The sequence below is a fragment of the Myripristis murdjan genome, chromosome 3 (assembly GCF_902150065.1).
Source record: "Myripristis murdjan chromosome 3, fMyrMur1.1, whole genome shotgun sequence".
Taxonomy (NCBI): domain Eukaryota; kingdom Metazoa; phylum Chordata; class Actinopteri; order Holocentriformes; family Holocentridae; genus Myripristis; species Myripristis murdjan.
In genome coordinates this window covers 17566911-17591086 of record NC_043982.1, presented here as the reverse complement: position 1 = coordinate 17591086, position 24176 = coordinate 17566911, and the positions used below count along the sequence as shown (strand labels likewise).

General features: G+C 40.5%; 1 protein-coding gene across 2 annotated transcripts in view; it reads left to right on the top strand.

Moving 5' to 3' along the window:
- The window catches only part of zdhhc7 (zDHHC palmitoyltransferase 7), a 28049-nt gene extending 7592 nt beyond the window's left edge, over positions 1 to 20457 (top strand). The window contains exons 3-9 of one of the 2 annotated variants that reach the window (XR_003930365.1): positions 4786 to 5136; positions 6472 to 6596; positions 10991 to 11087; positions 13694 to 13775; positions 15693 to 15823; positions 16326 to 17291; positions 17511 to 20457. Coding sequence is in view for 1 of the 2 variants with exons in the window: in XM_030082013.1 (XP_029937873.1) it covers positions 4792 to 5136; positions 6472 to 6596; positions 10991 to 11087; positions 13694 to 13775; positions 15693 to 15823; positions 16326 to 16508 (963 nt within the window). In the remaining variant the exon portion in view is untranslated. Of the gene's footprint in view, positions 1 to 4785; positions 5137 to 6471; positions 6597 to 10990; positions 11088 to 13693; positions 13776 to 15692; positions 15824 to 16325 lie in introns of both variants that reach the window. The other variant, XM_030082013.1, reaches the window with a different exon arrangement.
- Positions 20458 to 24176: the final 3719 nt, after the last annotated feature.

Genomic DNA, 24176 nt, shown 5'->3' with positions numbered 1-24176 from the left:
AAGACACAATTGTAAGCCAACATGTAATCCGTGCTTATACAATTATGATACTTTCGAAAGATTTCCTCTGGCAATTAAACTGTGTAATGTTGATTGGTTGCATAATCAAAGGGAAGTATGATCCCAGCTTTGATTAGTCTAAGCATATGTAATTGTGTAATTTCTCAACCGCTGTCTAATTTCTACAAGCGAGACATTACTGGTGTGCTATTTCTCAATCATTTTAACGGAGGACTGTCAGTCTGAACTGCTCTCAAAGTGCTGCTCCAAGCTTTGCTCAGTGAAAATAATGCGACATTGTTTGTTAATGGGACATTGTTTTACTAAGTATTGCGAGTCTAAGCATATGGTGAATTCTATATTTGTGAAACACTATTTTACATTCAGTATGAGCAAATAAAAAAAAAAAAAATCTGTTTGACTTAACATGCCATTTAAATTTCAAGTGAATCCACTGTTATCAAATGCCGACTTTTCAAGCTAAGAGCAGAGCATCATGTCCCTGACAGGCTAAAAATCCATGATCAATCATTGATCCTCATTGTTTTTGACAGCACATCGTATGTTCATGGTTTTAAGAATTTGTTGAGAAAGCTAGGAGGGTTACTACTAATCTCCAGTCATCATCACTTGTGCGGGGTGTCGTGTTCGGTGGCTTAATGTAGAATTTTGTCTACATTGCGTGATTTAAAATGTCCATGCTTTATTACTGAGAAAAGAATACATTGGTGCAACTTTCCCACGGCCCAGTTATCTCCATGCTTGGACCCATCAGTGGGTTGAGACCCATAGTTTGATAATGAGTGCTTTAGGTAATACAGTTATCTTCACTCGGTAGCTTAAATTAGGTTAAAAAGCAGAGAGCTAGGAGCAATAGTTCACAGAAAGATAAGCATTGAATCACGAGCTGTATGTGACTTTTTACAGTTTACAAATCACTAACATTTGAGTTTTGCCTTGTTTTTGAATGAAAGTCTTGTGCCCTCATAACACCCCCTCAAATTCTCGTAAGCGTCTCCATGCAGTGCTCGGTAAAGGCTAGTCTTGTGTGTCTGGTCAGAGTGTTTCTGTGAAGCACAACTGGATTAGAGGTGCAGCAAAGAAAGCTTTCTCTGAGACACTGACCCCGCCATGAACCCCCCCTGAGCTCTGTCTCGTTGGTAGCTAAAGAGGGCTGACAGACTTTACCATCCTGGTCCTTATTTTGGTTTTCATGTTATGTTTACACAAACAGTGCTTGTAGAATAGATTTGTTCTAAGACCACATTTTACATTATGATACTATTCTAGCAGTGTTAACCTGAAATTGAATTCAGTTTAACATTACGTTACGTTACGTTACGTTACGTTATTACGTCTTCCTTGGTCAGATTAAATTTGTCTTTGAGAATGAAAGGCATCATCTTATTTAAGAAATTTTAACCCAAAATTTATGCAAAAACTCTTTTTCTAGGTATCTTTGCAGTTTAGTATCATGATGCTTAACTTGAATTTAGGTGTTATACACAAAAGGCCTATAAATATAAGCCTAAGTTCATGGGGCAGGGGATTTTGTTAGAAAATTTACATGATAATGACACAAAAGTTTGTTTGTTTTTTTCAGTTGTCTTTTTTGAAGGTCTGTTTTACGTCTAAACCATTCCCTTAAATTTCTGCTTTCCCTGGATTGGGTCTCTAAGTATAATGGGTGCCGTTGTGTTTCTGGCCGTTATGCATCCGTCTCTGCTGATTTTGGCTGCGCAGGGCAATAGGCTCTGGTCCCTGTTGGCATTTCCTCTTTGTCCCGCACAAACAAGCAATTGCAATACCCCCCCATTGACATGCAAAGTTTTTGAATATCCTTTTTTGGGTGCAAGCAGAAACAAACAGCAGTGTGGTGTCTGGAAAGCTGCCTGGTTGGCTAGTCAGCTAAAGAATGACAGCTCTGCTCTGCACCGCCCGTCGCAGTTTTAATGGAAATGCCTCATTTGATTTAACTGCCAGGCAGAGGAGTAGTAGTTGTCTGCCTCAGTGTTGTGTCAAGGAGTCTGCCAGAAAACCACATTAAAAGATGCAATAAGTAGCCCTCACCAAGCATGGCCACCTATCAACTCAAGTTAATTCTTTAGTTCAGTGATGGTTTAATGATGAGCAGTTGGTCGGGTGTCAAAGCTTGAATGAAAAGCCGTTTTTTCTGCTCCATCTTTGACTTTCATTACACGATGTATCACACACTTTGAGGAATAGGAATAGAAATATGAAGGAGAGTTTCTCTGTTTCTGGATGATTGTTAGCGGAGACGATATCACAGCCAGTCAGAATTGGAGATGGAGCAAATGCAGAGCAAGCTTATAATGTATTTCCTGAATGAGATTGTGAAAGGCTGCCAAAGTAAGGGAGGCATTTGTTTTCTCTGGTGTTTTTTCCCCTTCTTTTCCCATCTAAGGAGGTTTACTGAGCATGCAAGACCTTTTTAAGCGACACCTTCTACCTCACAATTATGCATTTACACACATGAGCGATATAGACTAAATCATATGTCACAATGTTTGACCAAATACCTGAATATCAATATTGTGACAGTGTTGTAGGTATGACTGTTGGTGTTTTCGTAAAATAATTAAACACAAGATACGTTTGACAAACATTCATAAGTGATGTGGATATTTTGACCAAGCAGGTAGAGGCAAAAAACAGAACTGTGTTGCAGCCTTTAAAATCGGGAAAAAAAGAAGGCTTAGCTATGTCAGATCATGATATTATGATATCCAAAATACCAGATGATATCTAATCTTATATCACAATATCAATGTATTGTCCTCTGAAACAGATAAAGTTAAAATATTTGGGCTGGTTTTGCAGTTAAACTAGGTTAGTCGGCATACGTTACCTTTTCAGCGCTCAGAAAATGTGATTCTGAGTCGATATTCAACTGAATGCATACTGGGGCCTGACAGTCATTGACGGTCATCCAATGTCACAGTGGAGTTTTTTTAGATAGTATGTACTTTTTTCAATTTCTAAAGCAAGATTTATGGCAAAAGTTCCTAATTTAGTTTCATTGTCAGATCCATAAATATTTGGGCAACGACTGATTAAAGTTTTGGTTCTAATCTCTTATTTTACCGAAAACAATCTAGCAATACCCAGATTGACAGCATCTTGCAAGATTGTTTTGCTGTTACAGAGCGGAAGTGCATTTTTGGAACTAAATTGATTTGTTGTACTTTAGTTCACTGTCACCGTGAAGGCTGTCAGTGGGAGGTAACTAGGTCTACAGGTTATTAATAGCCTGTATTCCTCACACACAGCTACCGCAGCCGCAGGATCGGTTTCCTGAAGGGAGCTGGGCAGCCATTGATTTATCTTGAGGCAGTGGACATTGTATCTCAGGTCGGTCCAGGATGCTCTCTGGTGCCCTTGACACGAAGAAGCCTCTTCTAGGGACTCACGTCTCCTACAGCAACACACCAGCAAGGCTAAAAGGGCCCCGAGCTTTAGTAGTTGTGTCCAAAGTTGACTCATCCATCGAACTCTGGCACATACTGTATGTACCATGCATTTGTCATAACAGAGTGGTTGTGGCAGGGCAGCTTATGATTTATTCAGATCTTCTAGCTCATGTAGATGTGAATCTTCTCTAACCCCAAAGTCCTGTAAAATTAAATTGACTTCACAACAGAAAGAAACGTGTCCATTTACAGTTTATAGTCGAACTCCAAAAATTATTAAAACACACTCTTTTAGCATAATAAAATAACTCCGACACCACAGTTAAAGATCAAGAGCTCTCTTTTGGCTGAAATGAAAAGAAAATGAAGAGTCACTTTGAAACTCGAAGCAGGCTCATCATAATTGATCTGTAAATTTAAAAAAAACAAAAAACACTTTTTTTGAAAAGCTGAACTTGTTTCAACTGAGAAAAAAATATTGTCAGCAACACTTTTTGAACATCCTTTTTACAGCTTTTCCTTTCTGAGCATGCAGCCTCTTCCCTTAGGATTCCATGGAAAACAAGACATTGGTGGCTGAGAAAAAAAGTCATGTGTTTAAAAGCTGTCATTAAACAGTTATCACATTTGAGTTATGATAATCCTGTTTAGCTGGCTGCTGCTTTCCATTGTGTTCAGGGTGTATCAGGTTATGTTATTGTCTGCTTTTTAAAAACAGGTACAGTGTTGAAAACTAACACTGAAAAACAATTTAACACCTGGTTTCATCGGTTTTATTAGTTAATTTTTTTTCCATTTTTTCATGTTTTATACCATCAGCTGTAATTCATATAATATGTTTTGAATGAAATTTGTCAGAACTATTCATCTTTTATTCAGGAGTAAAATGAAACTTCACAGAAATAGTGATTTTTTTTTTTTTAATTTATTTACACATATCCTGATAAAAAATTAATATAACCTGATATGAACATTTTTGACTATGTTAAAACTTAAGGCCACAGTCACCCAGCAGTAAGTTTGCCCAGTTATTTCTCCCCCTGTTGCCTCTTCTTTCCTTCTGCCTGCCTCTGCCTACATCTCCCTGTCTCTCTCCCTCCTTATCTCCTTCTCTTCTTCCCTCATCACCCTGTTTTCCCATTCTTGTAGGCATTCATTACCCGCTTTTGTTTATAGCTCTCTTTGGATCTCTCTTCCTTATTTGTGTATTTTAATCCGGTATATCATTATGGCTCTTGTAAGCACAGTATGTATATAAATAGCTATAAGTCCTGTTCTTCTTTACCCAGAGCACAAAGACAAAAAAGTAGCAGAGAATTGATTCCTAAATCTTCAATAATTCCTCCTCCCCCAGGGCAGGATGCAGTCTTCAAGCCACCGGCTGCGAGATATGGAGCAGCACCACCCACTGCTGTCGGCCGGTGGGGACGTGGAGGCAGGGAGCCTGGCAGCGGAGGTGATCGTAGGGGGTCCCCATTCAGGCCACGCAGCAGGGAACCGCACACTGTGGTTCATCCAGGACAGCTGCGGCATGGTGTGCGCCGCCATGACCTGGTTCCTGGTGCTGTATGCTGAGTTTGTGGTGAATTTTGTCATGCTGCTGCCCGCCAAGAACTTCTGGTACTCCCTGCTGAACGGGGCCACCTTCAACTCCCTGGCTGTTCTTGCACTGGCATCACATCTCCGCACCATGCTGACTGACCCGGTGAGGAGCAGGGAGGGAGGCAAGGAGAGACGGCGGGGTGTGGGGGGGACAAGGTTGAGGACGCAGATGGAAGAAGGAAGAGTCGTGTGTGAAAGTGAAAAGAGGGAGAAAGAACATAGATAGAATCAGGGAAGCAGGGAGAGAGTGCTGTTTACAAAAAGTGCTCTACAAAAGCTACTAAAGGACAGAAAATTTTCAGAACACCTCAGAAATTAGACAAAACTAATCCTTTACTAGCAGTGAAAGGACAATGTGTGTATTTGTGCTTGGAGTCAGCTAGCTCAAGTGCCCACAGTCTAGACACAGTGTTAGGGTCAGGAATCCTAACAGGAGTGGGACAGCAAAAAAAAAAAACACACACACAGAATCAGCTCAGTGTCACATTACAATGATAAACTCTTCTTGTTGTAACAAGATGTTTTTTGTGTCATGACATTTTCACATTACAGTTGCGCATTTTTTTCTTTTTATGACATAGCATATTGTTATAACAAGAAAACTCTCATTATAACATGATACTGGCATATGTTTTAATGAGAAGAAGATCTGTTATGTCCTAATGAGAAAACAGCATAAGGAGAACGGAGTGGTGTGAGAGGATCTCACCACTTATGATCTGCATACCAACAGGGATTATTCTGTGCTGCTTGTCACTGATGTTTTGTGAATAGTCGTTGTGAAAACAGGCAATTCACTAAAGGCTAAAGAGTTGTAGGTCAAATACTGTTGTTGCTACTGCTGCAATGTTGACTCATGCTTAGTCAGAGGAAATAGATGTCTGATGACAGCTCAATCGGTGCTTTCCAGCCCATCAGCCCATCCTCTCTGATTGCTCCACTTAAAAGCCCAAAATAGTACACAGAAGGTTGTACTGTAGCATGGCAAACTGGCTTTCTGAGTTCTTGTATTTCTTGTTCGTTAGACTTAGAATGGCAATTGCACATGATTTTGAATCATATAGCCAATGGCTATATCAAAGATTTCCAGACCAAAGAGTATGTTTTTCGAACCTTGTCTGTGGGGAAAAAAGGTACAGCATCCCATAGTGCCTCAAGCTAGAGGAATGACACCAGTGTGAATAGCCAGAATCAATGCGTCTTTGATGCTGAGCAGATCAGGTGTTTCTATACATGGAACCAAGGCTCTGTATCTTCGGACTGATTCAAAAAGCTGTAAACTCTTAGTGCCTTGCATAAAAGTCCAACAGTGAATAGCTTGTATATTATTTCAGACACAAAGCCCTGACTATCCTAAACACTTGACTAACCCCATTAGTTTTATGTTGTTGACCTTTGTAACTGGGAGTGTTTGTTTTGTCTGCGATCCCATCCTCAGGGTGCAGTTCCTAAAGGTAACGCAACCAAGGAGTACATGGAGAGCCTGCAGCTGAAGCCGGGTGAGGTCATCTACAAGTGTCCCAAGTGCTGCAGCATCAAGCCTGAGAGGGCACACCACTGCAGGTCAGTCCGGCCAAGACAATACACAAGGAAGTTAGCAGGACAGTGTTTGTAGTTGTGTTTGCAGTTAGGAAGTGCAGGGTTGTATGCTCCATGCTCCATGGAATGCAACCTTGCAGATATTTATAACTGCACCTGTTTGCCTGAAGCGTGATTGGATTAGCATATTTGGCAGTGACACAAAATTCGACAGAAGAAGACGATAACCCAGATTGAGCTGTCAGCTCACCTCATCATGAGTATTTTTGTGAGTGCTAGCAGACAGGCATTTTACCATAGCAGCTGATTAATCAGGGCCAATTAGTGCTTTTTCTAAACAATCAGTGGATTTAAGCACTGATCATGGTTGGTTCAGTCTGTGTTTTGAGAATTAGTAATAGCGTTCCCTGACTCAGTGTGGCGAGTTGTCATTGGATATTGGCATAGAGCGGCATCATGGTGGCCACCATAGAGTCAGTAACCTAAATCTACTACCAGTAGAATTTGAAACTTCATGACTTTGGCAACCCCTTAGTAGCAGCATTTTGTATCACTTCCCAAAATCTGGGTCTGATTTACCACAGGTTTGAAATTTGTGGTCACAATTCACAGCCTCGTCTGATATGCTTCATGGGTGATAGTGCGATTACAGGATGTTATTAAATTATTTTTAGCCTGGTAGCTGCAGTTTGCAAAACCACAAATCTTCCATGTGACACCCACCTGTAATCTTTGTGTTTCTTTTCTGTCCTTGAGCTGAATGAGCCTTTGTCACCTTTCATGCCAATCAAGGTCACTGATAAAACACAGCAGTGCCTCTGGGATTTATATTTAACTGAATGGAATTACAAGACTAAGGTTATTTTGAAATATTGACAATTATGTTATATTGTGTACTGAAATTCACCAGATTGCCAAATTTAAACATCCTCATCATATAACAAAAAATACATATGGGTTTTGTTTTGTTGTTGTTGTTGTTGTTGTTGTTGTTGTTGTTGTTTTGTAAATTCCATTTAATTTTATTTGATCATGTTGTTAAGACATGGGAGGGATCTGTGGCGGAGATCAGCTAGCTAGATCTTGTTGTAAGTGTATCTTACAGGCAGAACTGGGAATGGCCAGAGTTTACTTGGGCAACCCTCCCACCATGGGATCCAGAGAAGTATCACTTATAGAAAACCAGGCTAAGTGATATCAGTGGTGCACCTTTGACATATCGTCTACTAGATCAGGACAAGCGGTGGGATATTTCCTCAATCTAGTGACCAAGAAAAAGCAATTTAGCTGGAAACAAATCTAATTTCTATTTGTAGAATATATTTGTTGCACCGGCTATGTTTTCATAGAGAATATCAAAATAGGATGTTTGATCATTACTCCAATAAATATTGGCTTCTTATTGATCAAACATTTTGATGTAACACCGAAATGGCACAAATAAATGTATCACAGCAAGTTAGTGTGCAGGAGCCTGTTTGCATGTTTTGATCCACTCGTCCCTCTCCCACACACCTGACTCAAGAAACTGGTGTGCAAAGTCTTCTCTCTGACAGTAAGCATGACCAGCTGATTTTACACAACACGGTGCCAGAGAGACAGACTTGTACAAAAAAAGTCACTTAACTAACTGAACCCTTGAATTTTATTTTTATTTTTATTTTTTATTTTATTCAATTTATAAAGGACACTGTGCACTTTCATTAGCTATTCAAAGGAATAAAAAGATGAGTGCACCAGATTTAGCGAGAAAGCTAATTTCCATCTGTAGTCCTTACAAATAACATTAAAACAATCAACACAGTAAAACAAACATTAAAATAATCAACAAAGTAAAACAAACATTAAAACGATTAACACTGTAAAACAAACATTAAAACAAACAGACCTGCACCTATCACATCCCTGAACAACATTGGAGAGCATTCCAGCCCACTGTGTGTACAACAGGTGTAGTGTTTTACAGTTGTAAAATAAGGATTGTTGACATTGGACTTTTCCCTCCTCTAGAAATTGATACAAGCCTCCAAAGTTCAGTGGTCATAGTGTGGCGGCGAGGCAGCTCCTCAGCACCTAGTCCATTAAGTTGGAAAGCTCACCGTTTTCTGCCCAGCCTAGCACAACTTTTCCCAGTCTTAATGTGATTTCAGGATATGATAACTGATACCAAGTGGCTTGATATTGGTCCATCTCTGTAATTAATACTCTCTAGATGCACTTTTATCATACAGGTGGTCACAGGACAAAGCAGGCTCTGGTCTGACCGATTTCCAGTTTTCACATGTTTTACTTGGGTGACAGAACTTTTGTGGCATCAGTATGGAGTAGTGTCACAAAATACTGTGCTGTTTGGTGATAGTTGTATCTAAAGTGCTTTGCAGGACCGTTGGTGACTCTACCTGGTAACTTAATTACACCTCTTCTGTCTCCCTCTTGTTTACTTGCAAATTTTGATATTGCTTTTGTTGAAATTTGCTTGCTCCAAGTCAGAATACCTGTAATTTGCAGTATGTTGCTCACCGTTCCTTTTGCATCATGCTGTTTGCCTCCACTGGTCTCTTATGTTTTACTGTAGTCACAGTAACAGACTGTCAGCTGCTCAATGACCCAAAACTACTAACAGACTAAAAAAGCAGTGAAAGCGAAGCAGCGTGACATTGACATTTAAAGCAGTGATGTGATGCTGTTCAGTTTTTCAGGATTTTTTCTTTTTGTACACAAAACCCCCCGTTAATTTATGAGGGGAGATTACGCTTTTGCTGCTTTTGTCCTGGGGTTTTGTGTTTTTAATCACTGGAGAGAGAGGTGGAAGTGTCACTCGTCCTCAGGGGAGGTTTAATGGTGAGGTTAACACTTTCACAAAGACTCCTCCAGTATTGTCACCCAATTAGGCAAAGCCTTTAAGAAAGCCTTGCACTGAAATGTCAATAGTAATTAAATGTCGCACAAAGAAGAATATGCATCATTTGTGTGATCCATTATTCAGTGCCTCAGCAAGTGTGCACTTTTTTCTGTTGTTTTTAAACTTTGTTTGAAAACACAGTGCCATGACTCTTCTTCAAGAGACACCTTGCTAACTTTAAGATCATAACTAGAAGTTGGAGACTAGCAAAATTAAACATGGACACATGGATCGACATTCCCAAACAGGGAGGATGACAATTTGAGTTGATCACTGAAGTAAGTTGAGTGGGCTTTTAGTTCTCATGTCATTCGAGACGTCATTCAGACCAGCCCCACAGTCCGCTCTGAGGTAGGCTATTTACTGATATTTGGTAATATAAAAGCTGTTCAGTGGCCTCATCTTGTGATGTGTTACAGAAAACAAATGCCTCTCATTTACAGTACAGTGTGTGGGTCTATTGTAGAGTGGTTTGGTGCTTGATATCACTGTACTTCCCCACAGTGCATCCGCTTGTTGGCACAGGTTTTTATTAAATTAGTTTGCCCATCTGTAGTTGGCCCAGACTTCAGTCACAGATTTGGAGCCTGTTGCATGGGATTTTTCTCTGTTGCTTTAACCTGCTGTTATTTCATTTTAAGCACTCCATGTTGGAGCAGACGCTCCCTTCTTTCAACAGTTCTGTCAAATTTCCCTTGAGAAAGGCATTAGATCAGTAGAGTTGGGAACTGGGTAGAGCCATGGGTTTAGGATCACCAACAGCATTATGGAGTTTGCATTCCAGATAGGGTGGTTGCATTTAGGAACAAAATGCTGCACCCCAGTGTTGAAATGATCAAAAATGTGTTACGTTGGATCAAAGCTAAATAGCTCAACTAGCTCATCTTCACAAGGACAGGATTTTAAGGTGATTGGCTATTTCTTGAGGCAGCACTCCGAGTTAACTTATCGGTTTTATGAATACAGTCTTTTACTTTTTTCCCTGCTGAATCATTAATTATTTCAGTGCACTTCTGATTTGTTTGTACTGATGATTGAACCAGGACAGTTCCATGCCCATCCAAGTGTTCAAAGTGACCAGCCTAACATTACATCTGGGAAAATTAACAGGATTTTTGCCTCTGGAATTCAGGCTACCCAGTATAACCCTGCCCACTTTGCAACTGTGTTTGTTCATTAGAGCTGCTCAGTGACCAACTGTGCAAAACCGCACCAACACTGGGGAGTTTCCAGTTGTGAGTTTGTAAATGCATCCCGCGCTCCCAATCCCCCACACCAACCCACCACCCACAACCACTACTTAAAGCCATCAGGGTTGAAAAAAAGAAGGAAAAAAAAAGGCCGGTACACCCTCATCCCTCATTATCAATGTTGTAAAGAAGCTACACTGACAGACTCTCACAGCTACACTGGCAGACTCACACAGGAGCAGTATAGAAAGTGGAATCAGCAGAATGAGTGCGTGAAGGTGAAGCTAATTCACTCACATGTCACATCTTCTCTCTCCTGCCTGCAGTATTTGTAAAAGATGCATTCGGAAGATGGATCACCACTGTCCCTGGGTGAATAACTGCGTGGGAGAGAAGAATCAACGATTCTTTGTACTCTTCACAGTAAGTAGACAGAAATTTGCTGTCAATAATAGCACAGCCAGTAGTCAGCTTTTTTGAATTTTCACAAGGTGAGTAAGATATGAATGTAAATTGTAGTTTCCCTCAATTTACCCCCTCAATTAGTGGATGTGTCGTAAACTCTTACAGAAGAAGATACCAAACACTTTTATCGCCTGTCAAATTTATTATTCATTGTGACTATGAACAACACAACTGGTCTTAATTGTGACCACGCTACACTGGAGCCTTCAGTCAACAAGCCTTGAGTGAATGATCCTTTTAATGCATGTGTAGGTAACTTTTTGGGTGGGTATATGTTCGTCAAAAGAACCGCAAGAAGTGACTACTCTTGTTGATGATGATGAAAATGGACCCTAGCAACAGGGAGCAGCTTGCTGTTCTTATCACACATGCGCCGTTTTATGCTGACAAAACAAAGACAAAAATGCAGAAAGCCAGAAAATAGCTGAGAAGATGTGAACAGCAAGAAATTTACTTTTTTTTTTTTTTGCCGATTTTGTTGTTGTTATGGTGGCTTCCGCCTTCACCTTCGCATCAGCCCCCTCTTGCACTATCATGGCCTGTCACTCAGTGTAGTGCCAACAGTTTTTACAAAGTGGCAGCAATACATTAAATACTATACATTTTCAGCACACTGCATATAAATTCTAAGAAATGTTTAAATTCAAACAGACTGTTTATGGTAATTTTGTCAATAAAAGATAAATGAAATGTCCACCCACAAAAAAATTGCCAAACCCGCCATCGGTCTCATATTTTCAGTTATTAAAAAAATACCACTACCAAAAGAAACTGGGATTGGACTAGACTGTGGAGTGGGCCTCTCTGTAATAGGCAGAGCAACATAGAAACGCAGCGCTCCCTCTCCCTGTGGACTTCTGTTAATGGCCTACAAACTGCAGCTTGTGGCCATCGGCAAAATGGTCTTTAGCAGAGTAACAGCATTTATTAGCCTGCAATTAACATTTGCCACTGAAGCTGCTAAGGGTGTAATTTTTCTAGTCTTGTCTGTTGCTTTATTAGCAAGATATCTCAAAGTTACAGATGAATTTGGCTGGAATCTGGTAGACAGAATAGCTCCCGGCCCAAGAAGCAGAGCATTAGATTTTGGTGGTCATCTGTATCTGGACATGCACCATTAGATGATGACCATTTCTTAGCCGTAGCTGTTATGCTGCGTTCATTTGCCGCTGGGAAGGTCACCCATCCAGAGCTATCAAATCGGCTGCTGAACGGCACTGCATTCACATTCTGTTTTGTCAGAAAATCAAGCCCAGGGGACAAACAATAAACAAACAAAGACCGTTATGCAGGCTGCCACTTTACAAGCAGACGTATTTCTCGGTGCAGTGTTTGCATTCCACAGAGCGCTTTCTATTTTGGAAGTGGTATTAATATTCCAACTTTACCTACTTTTGCATTGCCTCAGGATAGGATGATTTTTTTTCTACATCCAGTTTCAAATCCTAGCACTCCCTGTAATAAAATTTCAGCATGTTTATTCAGAATTAGGTTTACAGTAATCATCTGCACAAACACAATTAATCAAACAAAAATTCAGATTAATTCACAGTTTAACAGTAATGTATGTAAGTTTTAGACGGCTGTTTAGTGCATGATTTATACAGCATACCAGTGATATTATCTGGCACCGGAATCTTACTTGACTAGTTCCTGAAATCATTCCTTTGATACTTTTATTTTTGTATTGACCTTTAACACAATGGAATCACATTCTTTGTAATGATGTATTTATGTTTGGTGAGTGTGTTCATATTACTGAAATACTGGATGATGTAGTAATCAACAACTGAAATATTTAAACGGTCAAAGTTTACAACTCTGTTATCCCTAATGAGAAAATTTGCCCACAATAAGTCATAACACACAATATACAGTATATAATCACAATATTTAAGTAGACAAAAAACAGGAAAATATTGACACATAAAAAACATGAACAATAGCAGAAGAAGGATGGAGGAAAGCATTTTCAATTTTCAAGGCTCATTATTATTAACAATGACTTTGCACACAGTAAAACCTGACAATTTCAAGTAGTGCTTTTTTTTTATTTCATAATGTATTGATTATTCAGTTTACTTAATTTTAATTGACCATGAAACTGGGAAAAGTCCCATCCCTAATATTCAATCCTTGCATCTGAAAATTGTCTGAAGCTTTGTGTCCAGTCAGTGAAGCTCTGAGACGGGGGAACCAGCCAAACTACACAGCTCAACACTGATGTTGTACTCACAACACAGGCCTACAGGAATTGTCCCTCCCAGAGCTATCTGTTATTCTTGACATCAGCACTTTCTTTTTATAGCTTCATATGCTGGCTGGCACTTTTTCGATGCCTGAAACATAAAGCTATCGTATGTGGCTCAGCAGTATCTTACATTGGTTGAAAATCCTAAATCATTTTTAAGAAATGCAGCTCAGCAAAGATTCGCAATTATTTAAAAATTTGGCCAAGAATGAGAAACAAATAACTGCATCAATATGGTGTCTGCAAGAGTTGAGAGAGTGTGCCTTTTCCCCTCTGTCACTTTGGCTCATCATCTCTTCTCTCGTCCTTGCAGATGTACATAGCCTTGATTTCTGCCCATGCCCTGGGCCTCAGTGGGATGCACTTCTTCACCTGCGTGAAGGTCCAGTGGAACGGTAAGGCCTCTCTGTCTTGTCTGTGCAATCACCATGTTGGCTGTTTATCTTCTGTTTCAGGGCTAGTTTATTAGAGAAACACAAATGGAAAAAGGCAGAGAGAGCAGGTGAGAGGATGATTTGGTTTGAGAGACAAACAAGTCATCAAGAGTGCTTGAAGAGATGCGGAGATAAACAGAGGAAGGATTACAAAGGAGTGAAAAAACGAGGAAGGTTGTTGTCCTGTTGTAAACAGAATGGCCGCATGCAGGTCATTAAAGTCGTTCTGCAGAATCACCACAGACCTGCCACTGATCTTCCCCTGCTCCCCTGTGGGTCCATCTGTAGGACTGAACCAGGAAATGAAGATATTATTTCACTCCCAAAAGTGCAGCTCTGACTGCCCTCTACAGGATGATTCTGGAAATTGGCTCAGCCTCTTCTTTGGGACATTCATTCCAACAAAAATAAATAAATAGTAGTCACTAAATAAAAAATAAATTCTCATGGCCTATCTTTAAGTCCTGACTGAGACTTTGACAATCCCTGATGTCAGCAGACACAGGCACAACTGATTCACAAACCTGAAACGTTACAACTACTTAAATACTGCTACTACTTGAAGTTCCAGGAATTGACACTTAAAAATACCTTTCTAAAATGTTTTCGCACTGATGAATGGGGCACAATTTCTCTGTTGCTATACAAAGTTATGGGATGGTAAGACTTTGCCAATCAACTAATAAGACTCTTGTCATTAACAACATGCCATATCTTCATCCAATAAAAAAAAAAATTCTTTTTTTTTTTTTTTTTAGCAAGAGCTCTTATACACCAGCTCACCACCACACAAATGTTGAGTGTTGACAGTTTGCCTACATTTTACATTGCAACAAAACATTTTGCAAGTCATTCAGGAGCACAAAAGACACTCACAACACTCAGTGAATATCCCGGATTTTCAACCAAACCACCAAACTGATAAAATTTCCCCAGGGACTATTTACTATTGGAGAGACACTGCCCAATTTCAAGTCATCAAACCACAACAGTGTTGTTGCTTTTAGGAAAACTTATGTGGACGACTTTAGTTCAGTGATGGAATACTGGCCTGAAGAAAGTTTTAGGTCTCTTAAAGTTAATTTTCATATCATAGTGGAATGAATGGGAAAAAATGGCTCGATAGAAGTATATACATTTTGTAAACGTTACACTCAGTACTGTGACCCTTTAATATTTACAGTTTTAATAGTTAAAAGAGCAAATCGACACTAAATCATTGTAATCAGGCTGTAGTCATGCTAATATGACTTTAGTGTAGTGAATGAAATTAATCCTGTACTTCATGTTACCGTTTTTCAACTTCATTCCTGCATCAGCTTCTAGGGGCAGAAATTTGTCATTAGATGTGTTTTTAGCTCTGCTCTCTGTGGGATGAAGCATTCAGATGTGTTGCATGTCTGACCAGATCTCCATCAGTGTTGTCAGGGCAGGTGCTTCACTTGTGGCAGCACCATATGCTTTGATCAGAAAGTTGTTACCACCCTCAAGTTGAGGTGCATGATCCGTTAACCCAGCCTCCAGATTTAGTCTTGCTTCTCCTTTCTCTTTCACATCTTTCAAAATGGTGAACGAGGCAGAGATTTGTAGAATAGTATGTTTATGAGCTCTATAATGTTAACTAGCAGATGTTCGCTACAATGAATTCTCTGTTTGTATTCTCACACGGTCCTCTGCTCTTGAGCTGTTACGACGTTCTGTAACTCTTTGACTTTGCGGTTCACAAAAGGGAAGGTCTCCTACATGCACCTCTGGCTCCTCTCCTGCGTAACGCCACGCCTGTTTTGTTTTCATTTCATTTGACATTTCCATTGTTATGTGCAAAATAAAAACTCAACCCTTCTGTTGTTGTTTTCCTTCCCTTGTTTCCATGAGCAGAGTGCAGCGAGTTCTCTCCGGGGGTGTCTGTGCTGCTGCTCATCTTCCTCTGCCTGGAGGCCGTCCTCTTCCTCACTTTCACAGCCGTCATGTTTGGTACGCAGATCCACTCCATCTGCAATGATGAGACGGTGAGTTTCTGCTGCACTGTGCTCACTGAGCTCTGGTCACTGAGCTGTCATCGGGGATGGGCATTTATTATTTTAAATCAATCAATTTGTCGCTTGCAAATCAATGAGAAATTGCATGTCAGCACATGAAAATAACACATAATGAAGAATTACATAAAGCAGAAGAGAGGCATGCAACAGACACACAGCATATAGGTTAGCCCTTTACCTCCCAGAGGGAAATACCGCTCTTTTCATCTTTCTTGAAAAATTCTACACTCCATGTCTACCTTTTTGTTTTTTCATGTCATATTTGCTAAACTAACAGAGCGTAACAATGGTCAGTGCAGCAACTAGACTGGTGTTTTTTCCTTTAATGCCAGTCATATGGCATCTTAGGCTTCTGTCCTGAAAACATTTGTCCCAGTGCTCTTTTTTCCTCCATATGTATGTATTGCCTTTCTGTATCACTGACCCTCTTAATGAAATCTCTCAGTTACATGATCATTTGAATGTCTTGCAGGAAATTGAACGTCTTAAAAATGAGAAGCCCACGTGGGAGCGTCGCATGCGCTGGGAGGGAATGAAAGCTGTGTTCGGGGGTCCACCCTCGCTGCTGTGGTGTAATCCGTTCACGGGTCTGCGCCTGCGACGCCTGATGCTGCTGGCTCAAGGTCGCCGCGGTGGATCAGAGTTTTCTGTCTGAGGCCCGGGCAGTTCGATGCAACACTAACACTTGACCGTCCCCACAGCAAGATCTCTTGTCTGCCCTCCCTGACTGGGGCTGAGATGGAGACCTGCACCCTGGGACTGTCCTTAGTGTGTGGGTGACAGGGAGACAGGTGCCCGGCTCCTCCAGCATGTCCCCTGTGCATTGAAGCCACCACTGAAACTTTATGCTCTCATTCTCAGATACTGATGTAGACATGCCACCGTACCTCTACATGAATATGTTAAGCAACAACTGGAGTTAAGCTCATGAAATGAGCAGCTGTTCATCTTTGTTTTTTGTTTTTTTTTATTATGTAAAGCATGCAGTATCGAACTCAAACAAGTCTTTTATTCCTCTCGGACCGTCCCAGGTGCAGTTTGAACTCAGATATGGGGATAGTTTGTGAGATTTCTGGGCGATTGTACTTTTGAACTCCTCAGTTTAGCATATCTTTCATCATCACTGGACGCAAAACAAGTGGACCTGAGTGGGAAACACTTAATTTATACACAGGCAGCGGAGTCAGAGTACTTCACTGATGGCAGTGGATAAAGCCTGGAAAGCAGCAGAGCACACATGGGAAGTGGACTGTGTAGCCTGGATTTGCATGTGGAACAGCTCAGTCAGTCCAAAACTCAGCTGGCTAATGAGGCTTTCACTATCTTCAAATGGTTGAACAGGCTACTGTGAACACAACCTCATTCTCATTCAAGAGGACCACTTTTCTGTTGTTGTTGTTGTTGTTGTTGTTGTTGTTCTTTTTTCCCCCCTTTCCAGGTCTGTATTTTTTCTATATTCTTTGAATCACTTGGGCCAGTACAAATGAATATTTCCCTTTTTTAAAATGATACAAGCTGGAAAATCTGCTGGAAAGTTTTGTTGTTATTGTTTAACTTTTTCAATATTTAACACTCCTTGTAATGACATCAACTGACCTTGATGACTCTCTGGAGTCGATTGCACTGTCATTCTAATTTTCATTTTTTTTTTGGGCAGTGAACAGAGCCTCGCAAGCTTGTGTTAGTCCTCCAGAGAGTCCTTGATTGCACCTCCTCTCCGCTCATGCAGGTTCCTTCTCATCTCATTGCTGTACAAGCCTTCAGGGGCCATCTTGGACCACTGATATTTACTGCTGGAACAATTAATCGATTGACAGAAAAATAAATATATTATAATTTTGGTCATCGATTAATGGCTTGTCATTTATCAAGTAAAAACACCAAACATGTGCTGGTTATGGCTTCACAAATGCCAAGATTTGCTTGCCTTTCTCCATTTCATGTCATTATGACATTAATGCCTTGGGGCTTTTTGGCTGCTGGTCAGACTAAGCAAGCAACTGCAAGACATCACTTAAGGCTTTGGGAACTTGTGCCGTGCATTTGTTCTTACTTTTGACTTTTTACAGAGTAGGCAATCAATCGATTATTTAAACAAAAGCCCAGTTGATATGCCACCCTGTGTTTCTGTAATGAAGTGGTTAGGATTTAAATTCAGCCCGATACATAACTCATAAAGCAGTTTTTGTATTAGCGAGTTGGGGTCACATGTTTTGTTTTGTTTGGTTTTTTTGTTTGTTTGTTTGTTTATGTGTTTGTTTGTTTTGGGACAAGTGCATTGTAGTTCCTGTGTGGGAAAACTGTGGAGGCTACTTATGTGGATGGCTGGAATCCATGTGCAGGAATCCTTAGATAAGGCTTTATGGCATTTACACCTTGAGAAACAAAGCCCCTGAGGCAGAACCCAGCCTCAGACAGGGCGGCTTTGTGTTGCCCTCGACCATCTTGTGGTGCAGCGAAGTGAAAAGGGAGACCTTAAACCCTGACACAACCTCTTTTGGCAAGATCTGGGCTCTTTCTGATGTACAAAGACAGTCTCCTTTGTAGCCTTGGCCTGTGGACTGTTAAAAGAGCTGCCTTGCTAAAGGAGGTGGAGGCACAGACACCAGGCTCATAAAACAAGCTTTAACAGTGAACAAAATCTTAAAGTGCAGAGCAGACGGTGTGCTTGTGAATGCCTCTCCCACTCCACTTCAGAGATATGTGTCGACAGATTCTGAATCCTCAGCCCTATAGCATCTTAATAACAGGAGCAGATGCATTTGCGGTGTTGTTACAACATTGATCCATGCCTTTAAAACCATTTCAGTGAGGTGGATTTATCATCTTGAGATTTTTTCATTATTGCCATTTTTGTGAAGGTTTTAACAGCTAGTTTTCTATTTTCGTTAAGCATAATCAGTAGGCCCATTTATGTGTGGCTTTTTGGATATAGATTTCAAGATTAAAAGCTTGATCCTGCCTGATCAGCTCTACTAAAGCAATCTCATGTGTCTGTCTGGTGAAATCTAGATTTGAGAAGTCACGCGTTTATCAAGTGTTGGAAAATATCTTGCTGTTTGTTCACATTTGTGGTTATCAGGAGAAGGAACTTGGTTTTGCCACTGTTTACACTAAATTGTGATATCTGATCCTTGAGGGTATTGTATTACAAAATCATTTTGGAGTTAGAATGTAACACCTTTTTGTATGTTTATTGCAGGAGTAAGAGACACAACACAAAGTTATCTGACAGTATCTTTTTAATGCTGGCCTCTCATTTACATGCAGTACAGTATTATTTACATCAAATATTCTGTTGGACTGGACTGCATCTGCACAGTATCTCTTCTCTGATGGTTATATTGCAACAATATCTGCCTTCTGTTTGTAAAAATGCTATACTTGCATATTCCATACTTGGCATGTTTCATTAAGCAGGAATTTAATCATAACATGCTGAGTGCACTTTTTGTTTTCTGTGTGACATTTACACTCAGTAACTTTTATTTTAAAATATTAAACGATCAAAAGAGGTCACAGAAATGATGATAAAATTGCAAGTTGACAAAGGATGCAACACACAGCAAGCATTTTAAGTATGCACATATACAGATTGAAAGGCAGACTAAAGATTTCTGAGATTACAACAGAAAAAATGTCACTTTCAGCTTTGCAGCTACACACATGTCCTCGTACGCCGTCAACAGCTGTTATTTAAAAATAGTGGAAAATGGTAGCTGGAGCCAACAAGAGTTGTGTATTACAAATAATCAAGAAACATATGAAATGTCATTAGAATAATACATGCAAATGCCTGAAGCAGGTCTTAAAGTAAACCTGTGGCTGACCTAAATACACTGCTAATCTTAGTTATAGATATAGAAACAGGAAACAGGAAAACATCAAAATTAATCACTGATCAAGGATTGGCAGACATTGCCACATTCCTTGGGTCTTTGCCTTTTGGGTTGAGTAAGAATTATCTATCGCAGTATTTCACAATACATTAGTCCTGTTTCATGACCAAGTACACACATCGTAATACAAACAGCTAAAGTTTTGGATTCTGCTGCTGGTTATATATTGCAGGTCAGTGGTCAGCGTTATGGTAACGGCATGCATCATGATGATTTACTTGGTCGTGTTACTCTCGGTCTGAGCCTTTCTCTGCCTACTGTGGGATTTCCAAAACTGCAACCATAATCAGTACTGGGTGAAGGGAAAAGTTCATTAAACCACTAAAACGCTATTCTGTCAAATGTTTCTCAGCCAGTACTTGGCAACAGTAAGCTGAAATCTGCACAGAAAATCCAGGGGGAAAAGTGTTATGTCATGTATTGTTAAGAGTGTGACCTTGATGGGTGACTCATCAAGAAGTTGCCATGAACACTGATTAACAGGTGAAGAAGTGAGTTTTATGTCTCATACTCTTTTAAGAAATTGTTCTTAAGAGAACAAAATCATTCAGCTTTATAAACAAAGTATACAGGTTACTTGTTATTAACCATATAAATGGAATGTGGAAATTATCTTGGAGTTTTTTAATTAATGTGTCTCATAATCTTATAATGTCTTTATAAGGTCACATTCTTTTACATAATAAACTTCTATGATTAAAAGTATGAGATGTTGTTTTTCATTATAGATAATAAAGGCACTTCCCTCTGCTCTCGGAGTAGTGAAGTGTACTTGGTGGAATTACAACTGGGGTTTCATACACTTTATGGACAAAAGTATTGGGCCACCTACAAATTACACCTACAGGAGCTTTTATGACCTCCCATTCTAAATCCATAGGCAGTAATATGGAGTTGGTCCCCCCTTTGCAGCTGTAACAGCTTCCACTCTTCTGGGAAGAACACAATCTCCATTCTAGTTCGTCCCAAAGGTGTTGGATGGGGCTGACATCATGGCTCTGTGCGGGCCAGTCAAGTTCTTCCACACCAAACTCACCCAAACATGCCTTTATGGAGTTTGTTTTGTGCACTGGGGCACAGTCATGCTGGAACAGAAAAGGGCCTTCCCCAAACTGTTTCCACAAAGTTGGAGGCATAGAGTTGTCCAAAATGTCTTGGTAAGATGAAACATTAAGATTTCCCCTCACTGGAACTACGGGGCTGAGGCCAACCCCAGAAAAACAAGCCCATAGCATCATCCCTCCTCCACCAAACTTTACAGTTGGGACAATGCAGTCGGGCAGGGAACGTTCTCCTGGCATTTACCCAGACTCGTCCATCAGACCACCAGATAGAGACACGTAATTGGTCACTGCACAGAACACGTTTCCACTGCTCCAGAGTCCTGTGGTGGCGTGCTTTACACCACTCCATCTGACGCTTGGCGTTGTGCTTGGTGATGTAAGGCTTGCGTGTGGTTGCTCAGCCATGGAAACCCATGCCATGAAGCTCCTGGTGCACAGTTTTTGTGCTGATGTTAATGTCACAGGAGGTTTGGAGCCTTGCAGTTATTGAGTATCGGCCACTTTTACGTACTATGAGCCTCAGCACTTGGTGACCCCGCTCTGTAACTTTATGTGGTCTGCTACCTGGTGGCTGAGTTGCTGTGGTTCTTAAAAACACTTCCACTTTGCAATAATACTGCTTACAGCTGATGGTGGAATATCTAGTAAGGAAGAAATTTCAAACGGACTTGTTGCAACAGTGGCATCCTATTACTATTATAGAACCTCATTCGATTTCAGTGAGCTCTTTAGAACAAGCCATTCTTTCACAAATGTTTGTAAATGCAGACTGCATGGCTAGGTGCTTGATTTTTATACACCTGTGGCAATGGGACTGAATGAAACACCTGAATTCACTGATAAAGAGGTGTGTCCCAATACTTTTGTCCAGACAGCGTATCAGTTAAGAGTGTGCAGAAGGATAGAGCAGATATCTATTGGGCTTAATTCAACTCTGTAATATGCAGTGTGTCAAGTAAGTGTCACTGTGATATTAAGAAAAATATGCAAAGTAACTGGTGCCAATAAATGTATGACGTGAGGACTAGATGGATTTTTGGCAAGGATATTGAGGATGGGTGATCAGTTTTGCTAATGCAGTCCAGCATTTTTTTCCCTTGAGCTTCCTTGAAGACAAGATCAGATAAGATGATTTGATATGAAATGAGATTACATGAGATAAGTAAAAAATGCTTTTGCAGGAGTAAAGAGTAAAAATAAACAGCGACAAAGAGGTGAAATATCTTGTCCCCCATAAATAATAGAAGAGTCTTTAAAGACATAGCATCATGCACACACACTGTGTTGTCCCACATTTCATTGTGGGACAACAAATATAGGCTATGTAAATTAAGCCAATCAACAATTTCTGGAACTGCAACATTAAACATAAATATATGAATCAAAGTGTGGTTAACAGGAGCTGCAGTAGTGCCAGTGCAACTAAGATATTTTGTGAAATCAGATTGTATGAAATGTGAAAAGTATCACTACATCAATATATAATCTGCAATAGCATGTGTGCACATATATATTTCTATTTACAGGCCCACAGAGATGGGTACCCACACATTCACAGGACTGAGGATGTTTATTACCCTACACTGTCACGAGATGTGTCTCATGTGAAGTGCCAGACCTGGGGCCGTATCTTGTGCCACCCGCTATCCGCTGCCACTACCCGCTACCCGCAAATTGCGGGTTTAGCAGATACCGTTTCCCTAAACGGTATCTTGCGCCACCCGCTACCCGCTATCCGTTATGCCGACTGCATCATTTGCGCCTGGAGGTGCGTAGTGGGCGTGTTTCATGCGCTATCCCTAAAATTGCTATCTTGCGCACACACTTTAGGGAAAGCGGATAGCGGGTGGTCAGGACCACTATCCGCTTTCCCTAAAGTTTGGGCTGTTAGGAGAGCGCGTCCAGGCGGCTTCAATGCGAGCCCCGACAGAGCCTCTCCACGCACACGGTCGGACTGATACCGGGACGCCGCCGGAATGGACTGACTATATTACTCATATAGACTGTTTAGAGGAAAAGACTGTTTTAATTGGACACTTACGCCAGCACGTTTTATTGTTTTATCATAAGCCAGCAGCTGTGCTATATTTTTATTTTTAATATTTTATTTGCCCAATCTACCTTGTCAATAAATTAGTTTAGGGTAGAACGGGGTAAGACGCCCCCCTTAAGAACAATGTCTATTTTCTTTGAAAATATACATAATTGGAATATCAACATAATATGTATAGAAGAAGTGTGCTTCAGTGAACACATTTAGAGGGTAATCAAATCCTAACAGACTACAACTTTGTTCTTATAAAACAAAATGTAAAATCTTGTAAAGGGGCATCTTACCCCAGGGCCTGGGTAAGATGCCCCCCCTACTGGGGTAAGACGCCCCCCTATACAAACTTGGTATTTATGCATAATATTAAATTTATTTTTCAAATTTTGCCATTGCTCTTACTTTAATTGTCTTTAACCCCCCCCACCCCCTCCCCACCCCACACACACACACACACACACACACACATTTCACATATGCACACACTTCACATATGCACATGCACACACATGCACACACACACACGCACACACTTCACACACACACACGCACACACACACACACACACACACACACACACACACACACACACATGCACACACATGCACACAAAACTACGTGTGTAGGCTACAGTTTCTGAACAATCCAAGCTAGCTAGCTAGCGCTACAGCAAGCTAATATAGCTGAATGCTATTATTGTGAGATAAAGTCAGCTAGTTAGCTTTTTGAACTGGTAATAATACATTTCTTGCTGTTGATTAGCTACTAGGTTTATATGTTAGATGATGGGGCTACATACTTTCGCAGAAATATAATATTAGCAAGGCTAGATATTCAAAATCATGGGGGGCATCTTACCCCTTATGGGTGGGGGGCATCTTACCCCCAACGTCATACTTTTACTCTTTCACACATTACAAAAAAAGTATATGCTATTTTTTGTTCAAACTAATGGATCACCCTCCACAAGACTCTCATATTAACATTTTAAAAAAGTTAGTGTATGTATATCCTTACAAAAAACCACAAATGCTTATTTTGTACCATCAAAATATTACATCAATTTACCTCAAAATCACTTCTTTGGATTCCCGCCCACCAGTAAAATGATTTCAATACTAAACAAAGGTTAGCAAGGCCACTACCATCCAAGGAAAGGGCTGAGATGAAAATTGTCTTCATCTAATGGTTAGGAGGGGAATTATGTGGGGGGGGGGCGTCTTACCCGGGAGGGCGTCTTACCCCGCTCTACCCTACACATAGTTCCACCTCTGCCTCTTGTGTGTCTGTGGTGTGGCCCGGGGATTTTACTC